This window comes from Canis lupus, chromosome 32, assembly GCF_003254725.2.
Source record: "Canis lupus dingo isolate Sandy chromosome 32, ASM325472v2, whole genome shotgun sequence".
Lineage (NCBI taxonomy): Eukaryota > Metazoa > Chordata > Mammalia > Carnivora > Canidae > Canis > Canis lupus.
In genome coordinates, this window is record NC_064274.1 from 6,897,202 (window position 1) to 6,909,325 (window position 12,124).

Here is a 12,124-nt window from a genome sequence, read left to right on the forward strand (position 1 = left end):
ATTTTTTAGTTGTGTGCTTTCAGAAGTAATGTCAAATTTACTTAAAAGCAGATTTTAAAAGTTTCTTGTAAGATAGTTAAAAGTGTTTTTAAAGAAAAACAAAATCCTTTTTTTTACAGAATAGTATAAATGTTTATTTTCTGTATGATTTATTTTGCTGTCCTGTTTTTACAATATAGAAAAGTGTATTCTTTGAATAGCTCTAGTAAATATAAATTTAATCTTTCTACTTTGGGATGTAAATAGAGCTAAAAAAATTATATACCCAACCCTCCCAAATAGTCTTTTAAAATTGTTGAATTAATGTGGATATTAATCTTGTTCAGCAATTTGATGCAAATGCCTAAATACAAAAAGTTGCTTAGTAAGTACTACACAGGAAGGAAAAGTCTTAATACTTTAGATAGCTTCTTGAAAATCAGAAAAACTAGTAGCATTTGATTGCACCTTCAAGTTTTTACAAGCAAAACATTCTCAGGCAATGCTGTCATACATAATCTACAATTGTAATCCAAATTTCACAAACATTTTCTGCACACTGTATATAAATACACATCACAAAGGTGCAATTAGAGTTAAACACAGAATATGTACAAAATGAACAAAGTTTAGGTTTAGACCAAAAAGGTAATCTTTTGAAAAATAACTTGATTAGATATTTTATCCTCTTACACTAATTTACATTTATACAAATTTTAATTAAACATACTAGATTGAGGTGCTAAGAATTTCTGCACTATCTACATTTAGAGTTACTGCACTATAATTTTATAAATCCAAATTTCAAAAGATACTTCAGTAAATAACGGAATCTTCTTTTGCATTACTTAATTTCTATTGCCTATATCTTGTGTGTTCATATGAACATATATACACACTTAATACATACAACTATAGATTCCTTGTAGGAAATGTAATAATCATATACTAATAATTACGGTACCTAACAAAATGCCTGAATTCCAACACATGGTTTCTTGTCATAAAACCCAGAGTCCTATTATTGGCTCTTAAATTCATAAAGCTTTTGAATTTTAAATTAGGAAAAGATGATTTAGATTATTTTAGTAATAATAAGAAAACACTCATACCTTCAGCTTATCAAATCACTGGCTAAAAATAATACCATATTAAGCTTTCCTTAAAAAAGAAATCCCACTATAATTTTGAAAGCTTTGTTAGGAGGCCCTTTCAGTAAATCAAGTAAGACTCATACATTGGATTGAGACCTCTTAGTTCAAAAGTCTATAAGGAAAATTGTACAGATGAAAAATCCTTCCCTAATTTCATCTATTAGAGCTTCAATGTTCTTTATTTCTCCATCCAAGCCAAATTTTATACCTGATAATTATGTAAGGTTCTATATCATTACTACATAATAAGTTCTATTCATATGCACCTCTCACTTTTAATAGTACCCAGTAATCACGTTGACAATTTATTATCATTTCAAATGCACACCACCTCCTTCACAGAAAATGGAAACACCCCTAGAGCATTTCTTAGTCTCCCTTTGTTGGAGAAACACATTGCCTATTGATAACTTTTTACTGTCCTTCAAAACTTTGTTTTTTAAAAAAACACCTTTTTTATTTTAAAAGTGTGCCTATAGATTACTTACTTCCCCTCTGACATTCCCAAAGTGACAATAGGATGTTATTCCAGAATCTGTGCTAAAAAAAGCTGGTATTTCCTCAAAAGATAGTGCTTTTCTAAGCACAAAACGTCATTTGAATAATGTTTCATAAGAATTTGTTTATATAGACATTCTATCTGCTTAGGTCTAGTGCCAGAGAATGATTGGGTAATACCAATGGTTCTCTGGCTTTTTCTACTGGAACAAAGTCATACAACACCATACGTTATAAATTATAGTAATTTATAAATGTCCTTTGTCAATAGAATCAGAAGAATAGAACATCTAATTCTTAAGAAACCCATGCAAATTAAAAATCCATATAATACAATAAAGAAAAACAATTTAGAAGGGGCATAAACAGGTTTAACTAAAATTTAAAATGTACTAATTTCCTCATTTAAAATTTCACGTCTTTCAATATTATAATTTCAGGTCTCACAAGGACTGAATTAACAATACAGTAATTGTTAAACTATTTTCCAGAAAATCAAGTGTCCCTGCACCTTTTCTGTACAGTTCCATTTATCAGTATTTTGTGCAAGAGTTAGCAATTCATGGCACAAGGGTCACTTTTTGCTTTTCCTGCAGAGTTGATGACGCTCATCAAACATCGTCCAAATTCCTCAAGTATCATCCGTTCGGCTGCTGCCTTTGATTTTCCCTTCTTGTCTGCTTGCTCTGCCTGGGCAAGAAGGCAATTACACGTGGCTTCCGCTACTTCCTTCGTTACAAATGTAAATGGCAATCTGAAATGATTTTTGAAAGAAAGATGATGATGGTGTTGAACAACAAAAGTGGATGACATTATTTCAAGTGAAAATCTGTTGACGTTTTCATGATTCAACAGCATGCCGAGCATTACAATTTGTGCCGGGAGCACAAACACATCCTGAAGAGCTTTAAAAAGACCCTGGTTTTATGATTGAGCGTATTTTTTAAACACTGTTCAGGGGCAGCCCGGGTGGCTCAGCGGTTTAGCACCGCCTTCAGTCCAGGGTGTGATCCTGGAGTCCTGGGATCGAGTACCGTGTCGGGCTTCCTGCATGGAGCCTGCTTCTCCCTCTACCTGTGTCTCTGCCTGTCTCTCATGAATAAAAAAAAAAAACAACACAACACTGTTCAGAAAAATAATTTTATTAATTTTTTACTTTTTTTTTTAAGATTTTATTTATTTATTCATGAGAGACACAGAGAGAGAGAGGCAGAGACACGGGCAGAGGGAGAAGCAGGCTCCATGCAGGGAGCTGACTCGATCCCGGGTCTCCATGATCACACCCTGGGCTGAAGGTGGCGCTAAACCGCTGAGCCACCTGGGCTGCCCAGAAAAATTTATTTTATTTTATTTTATTTTATTATTTTATTTTATTTTATTTTTATTATTATTATTTTATTTATTCATAGAGACACAGCTAGAGAGAGAGGCAGAGACACAGGCAGAGGGAGAAGCAGGCACCATGCAGGGAGCCCAATGTGGGACTCGATCCCAGGTCTCCAGGATCACGCCCTGGGCTGCATGTGGCGCTAAACCACTGCGCCACAGGGGCTGCCCATATTTTTTTATTTTATTATTATTTTTTTAAAGATTTTATTTATTTATTCACGATAGACATAGAGAGAGAGGCAGAGACACAGGCAGAGGGAGAAGCAGGCTCCATGCCGGGAGCCTGACATGGGACTCGATCCGGACTCCAGGATCGTGCCCTGGGCCAGAGGCAGGCGCCAAACCGCTGAGCCACCCAGGGATCCCAGAAAAATAATTTTAAAAAAATAATGTGTAATATTACCTGGACAGGGTTATCTGGTTAACTAAAAGATGCTCATTCTACATGTTGACTGGATAATTCTCTAACAAAGTACTCCTAATTCATGAATGTTAGTTTCTAGAGTGCAATCTGTTTTATTTACTCTTATTTCTTCACACCCTAGAACACTGCCTGATACACAGAGACACTCCATGAATATTTGCTGAATGAGTAAAATTGGGAATTGTAAGCAGTATCTCCTGAACGACACTAAAAACAAAGCACTCTCCCACAGTCCTGGAGCACATTGTTCATTAAAAAAAAAAAAAAAAAAAGACAAAATTTTGCACTGTTCTATCACTCAAGACAAAACTAAGGGGAAAGGGAGTTCTGTTCTATACATGGAATTTCATTCATAAAGACCTAAACTGTTAGGTATTAAATAAGAGCAATCTATCCTGAGGCTTGCTATATGTAGCCAATTTGCACGCGCGTGCGTGTGTGTGTGTAACCACTTCAAGTCTTCAAAGACAAAATCAAAATCAGGCAGCCTAATGTAACCACTAACCCGACAACACTGACAGAAAGAAACTGTAGGACAAATGAAGTTAGAAATTAGGACCTGCTTTGGCGAGAGAAAGTGAGCATTTGAGCTGCTGTACAGTTGTACAGAAATCTTTAAAATACAAAATACTTTAAATTGGAAGATACTATTATAAAGTGAAAGGAAGGAAAAAAATTAAAATTTTTGCTACTCAGACAACAGTTTAAGAACATGACAGTATAAATTTTTAAGAGTTTTTTACATAGTTTTGATTATAGTATAATAATTTTGTGCTTTTACACTTTATAATACTGTAAACATTTTCCCAAGTTGAAAATTAACTGTAAATATTTTAGTGTAGCAATATCTTTAAAGGATTAATGAAAACAGATTACCAGAAAGGATCCCTTGTTACAACCTTCACTGAAGTGTCTATCCGTTTCCACTTTATCTAGTCCATAACCATTTGCTAATTATATTCCAGTTGTAAGAATTCTTCAGAATTACTATCTGAAATATTTTACAAAAAAGAAGCATTTCTAGGGGTGCCTAGGTGGCTCAGTTGGTTATGTGTCTGACTCTTCGTTTCAGCTCAGGTGATCTCAGGGTCATGAGTTCGAGCCCGACGCTGGGCTCCGTGCTCGGCACCGAATCTGCTTGGGATTCTCTCTCCTCCTCCCTCTGCCCCTTGCCGCTCATGCTCTCTCTCTCTAAAATAAATCTTTTTTTAAAAAATTTTTATTTATTTATTCATGAGAGACACACAGAGAGAGGCAGAGACACAAGCAGAGGGAGAAGCAGACTCCCTGCAAGGAGCCCAATGTGGGACTTGATCCCAGGACCCTGGAGTCACGCCCTGAGCCAAAGGCAGATGCTCAACCACTAAGCCACCCAGATGTCCCTAAATCTTTATTTTTTTTAAAAAAGAAGCATTTCTATAAGCATTAGAGCCTATTTCAACTTAAGCATTTTAAATAATATACCATTTGCAAGGCTCATTGCATTTAATAATTCCTCAAATTAACCTCTACCAAAACCTGTAAATCCACGTCAGCATGAGGCCCTGCCAAACGCTGGGACAGAGATGTTTTATTCCTTATAGCCACATCATAAGGCTGATGGGAAGGATGAGAAAACCAAGACTCAGAGAGAGGGAGTGCTTGTTAAATTCATAAACTATTACAGAGCACATTTAGACTCAGCTCAGCCAAACTTTACGCTCAGGCTTTCCTCCTTCAGAGTTCAGTAGTCTTGTGAAATAAGGGGCTACAATAACAAAGTGTATGAAAGGTGTTCCAGTAGAAGGGCAAAGTGCCACAAGGGCCCAAGAAAGGCAAGAGAAGTTAAGAATGTGCAAAATTATGAATAATACTACCAGGAACAGATATAAAAATTTGTTTTCTTAGGGGTTTGTCAAATTACATAATGACCTCATCTTAGTAGGGAGAAATTCAATTAAATTAATAAGCCCAGTGAATTAATGCATTACTGTACATTTTCAAAGTGTGTACTATATCTGACAGTGGTTTTTCTGTTACCTTCAAATTCCTTTCCAAGTAACTAAAGATAGAAAGAAAATGCAAAAAGAAGTCTGCTACAACCAAAAGTATGAACTCAATTTTGTCCAAAAAGGAGACATATATATAGTCATACTGTACTGCAAAAGGAGATTAAAATATTGACTTACTTTCCTCCTCCGCTATTCAAAGCTGGTGTTGGCCTAGTAAGCAAGTCTGAAATTTGAGAAGATAACTTCGTTTTCGCTGCTGTTTGTTGCTGTACCCTTACTTCAGCTGCATCTGCCAAGTGCATCAGTGTCTTTCTTTCTGGGCTTTCTTCAAAATTCTTACAGCCAACACATTTGCATATTGAGGAACACATAATTTTTGCCTAAAAGATTTACAAAAGAAAAGCTTCCAAATCAAAACCCAAAAACATTTAAGTAGATTCTGTGATCAAATCAATAGATAACAGAATTACCTGGTCAACTCACAGTAAGACACAATGGAAACATCTCTTCCTGATAAACACTAAATGGGCTAACTATACATGTGGAGAGGTCAGGTATTCTTAAGTCTGAGAGGGGCTACACAGTGTATGTCTCTGAGCCCTTCTGTGTCAGTTTTTCCCCCATCTAAAAGTTTTCCTCCTGATATGAATAACATATATTCTTTATAAAGAATATGAATGATACCATATTAAAAATAACGGTCATCCAGAATCCAACCATCTCAGACATGTTGGTGACTTCCTACTTATGCAAACACATGCACAATATCACATGAAAGGAAATTTCATAGATGCTATTTCCATTATGGATAATCTCCATAATTGCCCTCTCTGAATCCCCTTCTCCAGATTCCTGAAACCCAACAATAGTACATATGAAACCAGTGTGTCCTTGTATGTAAAAATATGTAAAACATGTATTTTTAGGAAAATCACAGCAGTCATGTACAAATACCTATCTTAATAAATACACTAGTCTTTTTCTTTTTATTTAGGTTGTTTTACAAAATCAAATGCTCATTTTCTGCGTCTTCCTTTTCTCACACACCTCATGCAATCCCTGCCCACAGTCACCTAGCATAGACTGGATTCATTCGATTTAATGGCTGGGCAGTAGTCCCTGGTATGGATATGCCATAATTGATTTGGGCATTCACTTGCCTGTTACTGGGCATTTATTCATTTATTTTGTTTCCAGTTCTTGAGTAACACAGATAATACATAAAATTTGTGTGTGTGTGTGTGTGTGTGTGTATTGTGCTTTTATTTCTATGAGCTAGATTTCTAGAACTGGGCTCACTGGTACATGTATTTTAATAGATGTGGCCAGACATTTTCCAAAAGCCTATAACACCTCACATCTCATCAGCAATGTATAAAAGCTTTTCCCACATTCCCTCCAACTGTATATTATAGTTCTTTTTAATATTTAGCAATGCGATTGGGGGAAAGAGGTAAAGTGGGATCTCATTGTTCTTTCATTTACATTTCCCAGACCTAGTAAATTTGAGTATCTCTTTTTGTTGGCTCCATTTTCTTCAGTTAACTCATGTCAATTTAAAGAAACATACCAACTGCCCTTTCTCTCTACAGCACCTGGCAAGATAAACGAATCATATTATGATGAACACATTTACCCTGTTCCTTTCTCATAATGCACAAATAAATTCTCTTTACCGAGGGAAAAAATGGATATACATTTTGAGTTAATTGGGTTATTACTATGAGCCAGTCTGAGAATCTAACTAAAGCAATACTTATTAAGTATTGATGAAGAGATAAAATCCCTGACATCAAGGGGGCAAAAGACATACACCACTAATGGTTCTTTGGATTAAATATGAAGAACCATAAAAAGGTATTAATAATCTGACAGGAACTCAGGAAGGAGAAATTAAAATGATAGGGTATTATTTATTTATTTTGGGGGGTATTCATTTAGCTTTGCTAATTCAACTTCCCTTGTGGTCAAAAATTGGGAGGAAAAATGGTTAAGAGGCACAACCATTTAAATAATGTGGACAGTCACTCTTCTACTCAAGCCCTGAAGGTGTGTGAAAGGAACATGAATGTGTTATCCAGATGCAGACCAACTGGACCAAAAAAGCCAATTCAATTCAAAAGCCCAACAACTGAACACAAACTGTCAGACAATATCACAGCCAATTCACAGAGAGACAATCAGCCACTGCCAGTTTAGTATATTCCAAGTTTTTCCATTTCTTGATCTTTTAGAATGACAAATTAGTAACTGGACATTGTGTATGCCTTAAATATCAAGGATTTTAGTATAACAGGGCAGCTTTCTCTCTTCTAATGTATCTCAACCAGCACTGCCGTTTCTACTTCTATTTATCCTAGGATTCAACTAAATTATTAGTTCTTGTATGTTTGCATTTCATCTGCCTAGCATGTACTGACTGTTCAATGCTGCATGCATGGAAGGGCTGCTTTACCTTTCTGACCCAGCTTTACATCAATTTCCATTTCCTCTCTTTTTGTGAGCTTGGTTTTATAACTTACATTTTTTGAATATTCAGGACAAATTTTGTATGATAGATTTATGAACAGAAGCCACCTATTTCGTCAGGTGTTCAAACAAAAGAGTCTATGTTTTCCAACACAGAATAAAAAACTGATTGTTGGACTATAAGACATTTAAGAGACTTTCAAAATACTTTTGATTACATGCCATTTTCATTCATATTGACTCTAGGACTAATAAGAGGTTACCTTAATACACTTCTTGAGAGGAGTAACTGACTTCTAAAGTATGTGAATTGCAAATCATTACACAGAGAAAACAGTACACAATTTCTTTACCGTGACACAGTTTGTATGGGAAGGGGCATTAAATGGCAGGTACATACTCTACTCCTGAAGCAGAGCAAACCCTACCAAGGAAGGGTGCTATCCTTGGTATAACTTTACCAACTGTGAGGCTATGACTTCTATCTATCTATCTATCTATCTATCTATCTATCTATCTATCTATCTATCTATGATAGACATAGAGAGAGAGAGGCAGAGATACAGGAGGAGGGAGAAGCAAGCTCCATGCCAGGAGCCCGACGTGGGACTCAATCCCAGAACTCCAGGATCACAGCCTGGGCCAAAGGCAGGTGCTAAACCGCTGAGCCACCCAGGTAAGGTATCCCTCTACACAGGAAGTTTGAAAGACTGAAAAGATAATATATGAGAAGAGCCAACTAATTGTAGGAATGACTCAACTCAAAAGGTTGTCAGGAGAGAGTTTCACCAAGGAAGCAACAGAGTAACATAGTGTTCATCTTGGGCATGAATAGATTATTATATTTAAGCTTTGAAAATAAAAACAAACTATACAGTACTTTGTCTATAGCAAGAAGGGGATGATTTAAATAGCATTTAAAAATAAACAAACAAGTAAATAATATCTCTCAAAGCAGAGCTTCAACCACATTCTCCTGGAAGGATGCTCGACCAATAACTAAAAACAGCCAGTTGAGTGGAATGGTGGAATGGCAAAAACAGATGCAATCACTTCATGATGGCCAATAATCTTAGCCAGCAATATTCCATACGTCTCCTTTCCTATCCTCAGGCTCAGAAAGCAAACTTCTTAACATAATTCAGTCTTCAAGAGGGCACCATAGGTATTTTAGGCAAGATAAATCTTTACTTTCATGACTACTCTCTAGAGAGCAGGCTATTTTCTATCTATATATATTTTCAAAAAGCTCACAGGTGGCAGTGGGTAGTACTGCCCCTCAGTTGAGGACCATGGCTACAGTTTCCAATCCACTTTGATGTTATTTTTACTAAAAATGAATAAACTTGGGCCTCTGATTGCCATACTTCCAGGTACAATGATCAAGAAGTTATGAACTGATAAACCAGGCGATGAGACCCAAAGTATTATGTAATGACAAAACCAAAATGTCATTCCTCTGAAGCCCTGCTTAGGAAGCCAGGTCTTCCTCAAACTAGTGTCCTTGCACTGACTGTGCACATTTTCAAACTACAAGAGTGGAGTAATTTCCCAATTTTCAGGTAAAGTTTTACAATATACCCTCCCCAAAGTTATTCACAAAAAACAGATTTATTCCTCAACCAGCATCTCACCTCATAGCATTCACAGTAGTTTTTAAGACATCCTGATCGTTTGCAATTACATCCTTTGCTGTGACGTCGATCTGATTCTCCCTCCTTTCCTTTCCCTATCTTAGGCTTAAAAGCTTCTGGATTTCTGTCAAGGCATGCCTATCAAAACAGATCACATATCAACTCAAGTTCAATCAGTACATTAAACATTGCAAATGGAATTAATAGACATTGTAAAACAACAGAGTTCTACAATAATCAGGTGAAACTGGAAATTTTTGTCAGTTAAATAAAGTAAAAACAATCACCTTTATTGCTTTTTGCCTTTCATTTTCATGTTCCAAATTATTATAACAATTAGTGCAATTGCAGTTGTTGCAAAATTCACCATTTGCAAAGCAATCACAGTATCTGGAATATAAAAATCAGTGCAAGTCACATCAAAAAGTCATTGTTAAACAAAATGAGAAATTATCTGATTAAAAACATTATATATGCAGTAAAACATTTTATTTTTATTTTTTTTAAAGATTTTATTTATTTATTCATGAGAGACAGAGAGAGAGGCAGAGACACAGGCAGAGGGAGAAGCGGGCTCCACGGAGGGAGCCCAATGTGGGACTCATCTGGGGACCCCAGGATCACACCCTGGACCACCCAGGAGTCCCCAGTAAAGCATTTTAGAATGTACTCGGAGCCACCTAGTTCTAGAGTTAATATATATTGACTGTCAACCATGTGATCAGACTCAAAATTAAAGTCACTAGCTCCTAGAATTTTGGTTTAGAAACTTAGTTCCAGGAGTAGCTATTGTCAACACAAAAGAAATGTGATTTTTATATGATCTTAAAGTGAGTTATTTCAAAATCATAAAAAGGAAAAACATGGGTTATATTCTTGTAGTGGAATCGCCTCACTTGAACCACAGTCGTGCCTCTTGGGATTCTAAACCCCTTATTTGACCAATGCTTTTCACTTAACGGTTTCATGCCAAATCTCTTAGCTTAGAATAAGCAAATTAATCATACAACAATTTTAAAAGCTCCTCAGAGTACCACCTGATTTAGGAAACCAAATATAAAGGTCATAGCTAAGATCAAATTTATTATTATTAAAGACAGGAACTAGGTCTGTCTCATGCTGTTGTGTCCCTAAACCCCTCTTCTAGTGACTCATCTATGATAAAGACTATAAAATTACTTCTTTCTGAATGAATGAAAGAGTAGTTTTAAACCGTCATAATTGTGTTCAGACATTCATGTGCATGTTTATCTAAATTACTTTATTATGGTCTGTTAAGACTTTTTAGTTAACTGCATTTGCTTTTATAAGCATTTCCAAGTATATGAAATAAGAAAAAGTAGCAAAAAGACTTACAATTTCAAACACAGCGATTTTGTACAATTACAGGGCTTTCTGGGTCGACTAGCAGACTCTGATGGGATTATGCTATACAGATACAAAAAAAAAGATATACATTTTAATTAATTAAAGATAACTTAAAAATTACAAAAGTCTCTGTAAATTTCTTCTAAAATAAAGCTTTAACACATGCATGCATCTCTAATAAAAGTTTGCTATGTTGTTCACTTCACATCAAGTTCAAAAGCAAGTTGTAACATGAAAAGAGGGGTAAGAGAGCCAAGGCAGGGATTTTTTTTTCAATATTTTATTTATTTATTTATGGACAGAGAGCTAGAGAGAGCACAAGCAAGGGAAGCATCAGGCAGAGGGAGAGGGAGAAGCAGACTCTCTGGTGAGCAGGGAGCCCAATGTGGTGCTCAATCCCAAGACCCCAGGGATCATGCCCTGAGTCAAAGGTAGATGCTCAGCCGGCTGAACCACCTAGGTGCCCCTCAAGATAGGGATTTTTTTAAAAAGGAAGTTATCACTGACGAACATTCCACAAAAGATATTTTTTCTTCTAAGAGAACTAAAGCTGAAATCTGCTCAAAACTTTTGGGATTCAGTTACAAAAGGTAGTGAGGAAAAAGGGGTTCTGGGGTTGGAATTGGAGAGAGGAAGACTGGTTCTAAGCATTGCTTCTAAACCAATACTGCAAAGGAAGCTATTCACAGATTTAAAAACAGACTAACAACAACAACAAAAAAAGGCAAGGACCTAACATAACAATTTAAAAACTAGTTAATATCATTTTAAAAAATATATTCAGGATGAGACAGAGAAGAAAGAGACAGAATATGTGGCAAAACTGATGAATCTAAATAAAAGAAATTTGGGGATTGACTGCTCCTGTAACTTTTCCTTAAAATAACGAGTTCTATAGAGGGATGCTCACATGGCTTTGTGGAAAAAAATATCATATAAATGTATTTTGAAATATGTATTATTTAATGCTGCATTTAATCTGATCTAACAATTTAACTTACATATTTTCAAAATACTCACCCGTTGAATGGAAGCCTTGCCTGGGTCTGGATACCAGGTGTTCCAGTAAAGTTAGAGTTGCTTGCTATAGACACATATGAAGACTGCTGTAGCTACATATAAAAAAAGATAATTTTAGACCATATTTACAAAAATGCCCAATACTCTCAGATGTAATAATGGTCAGTAAGAAACACAAATTCATCTACTAAAATAGGA

At 35.8% G+C, this 12,124-nt stretch overlaps 1 protein-coding gene across 7 annotated transcripts in view; it reads right to left on the minus strand.

The window, feature by feature from the left end:
- LIN54 (lin-54 DREAM MuvB core complex component) overlaps window positions 1–12,124 on the minus strand; it is a 70,140-nt gene that overhangs the window by 4,677 nt on the left and 53,339 nt on the right. For 6 of the 7 annotated variants that reach the window (XM_025426016.3, XM_025426042.3, XM_025426006.3 and 3 more), the window contains exons 8-13: window positions 11,927–12,018; window positions 10,895–10,966; window positions 9,826–9,928; window positions 9,539–9,676; window positions 5,613–5,815; window positions 108–2,385 (exon numbers count right to left, since the gene is read on the minus strand). In XM_025426016.3, coding sequence (XP_025281801.1) covers window positions 2,184–2,385; window positions 5,613–5,815; window positions 9,539–9,676; window positions 9,826–9,928; window positions 10,895–10,966; window positions 11,927–12,018 — 810 coding nt within the window. In that variant the 3' untranslated portion in view covers window positions 108–2,183. Of the gene's footprint in view, window positions 1–107; window positions 2,386–5,612; window positions 5,816–9,538; window positions 9,677–9,825; window positions 9,929–10,894; window positions 10,967–11,926; window positions 12,019–12,124 lie in introns of those variants that run through there. The other variant, XM_049104994.1, reaches the window with a different exon arrangement.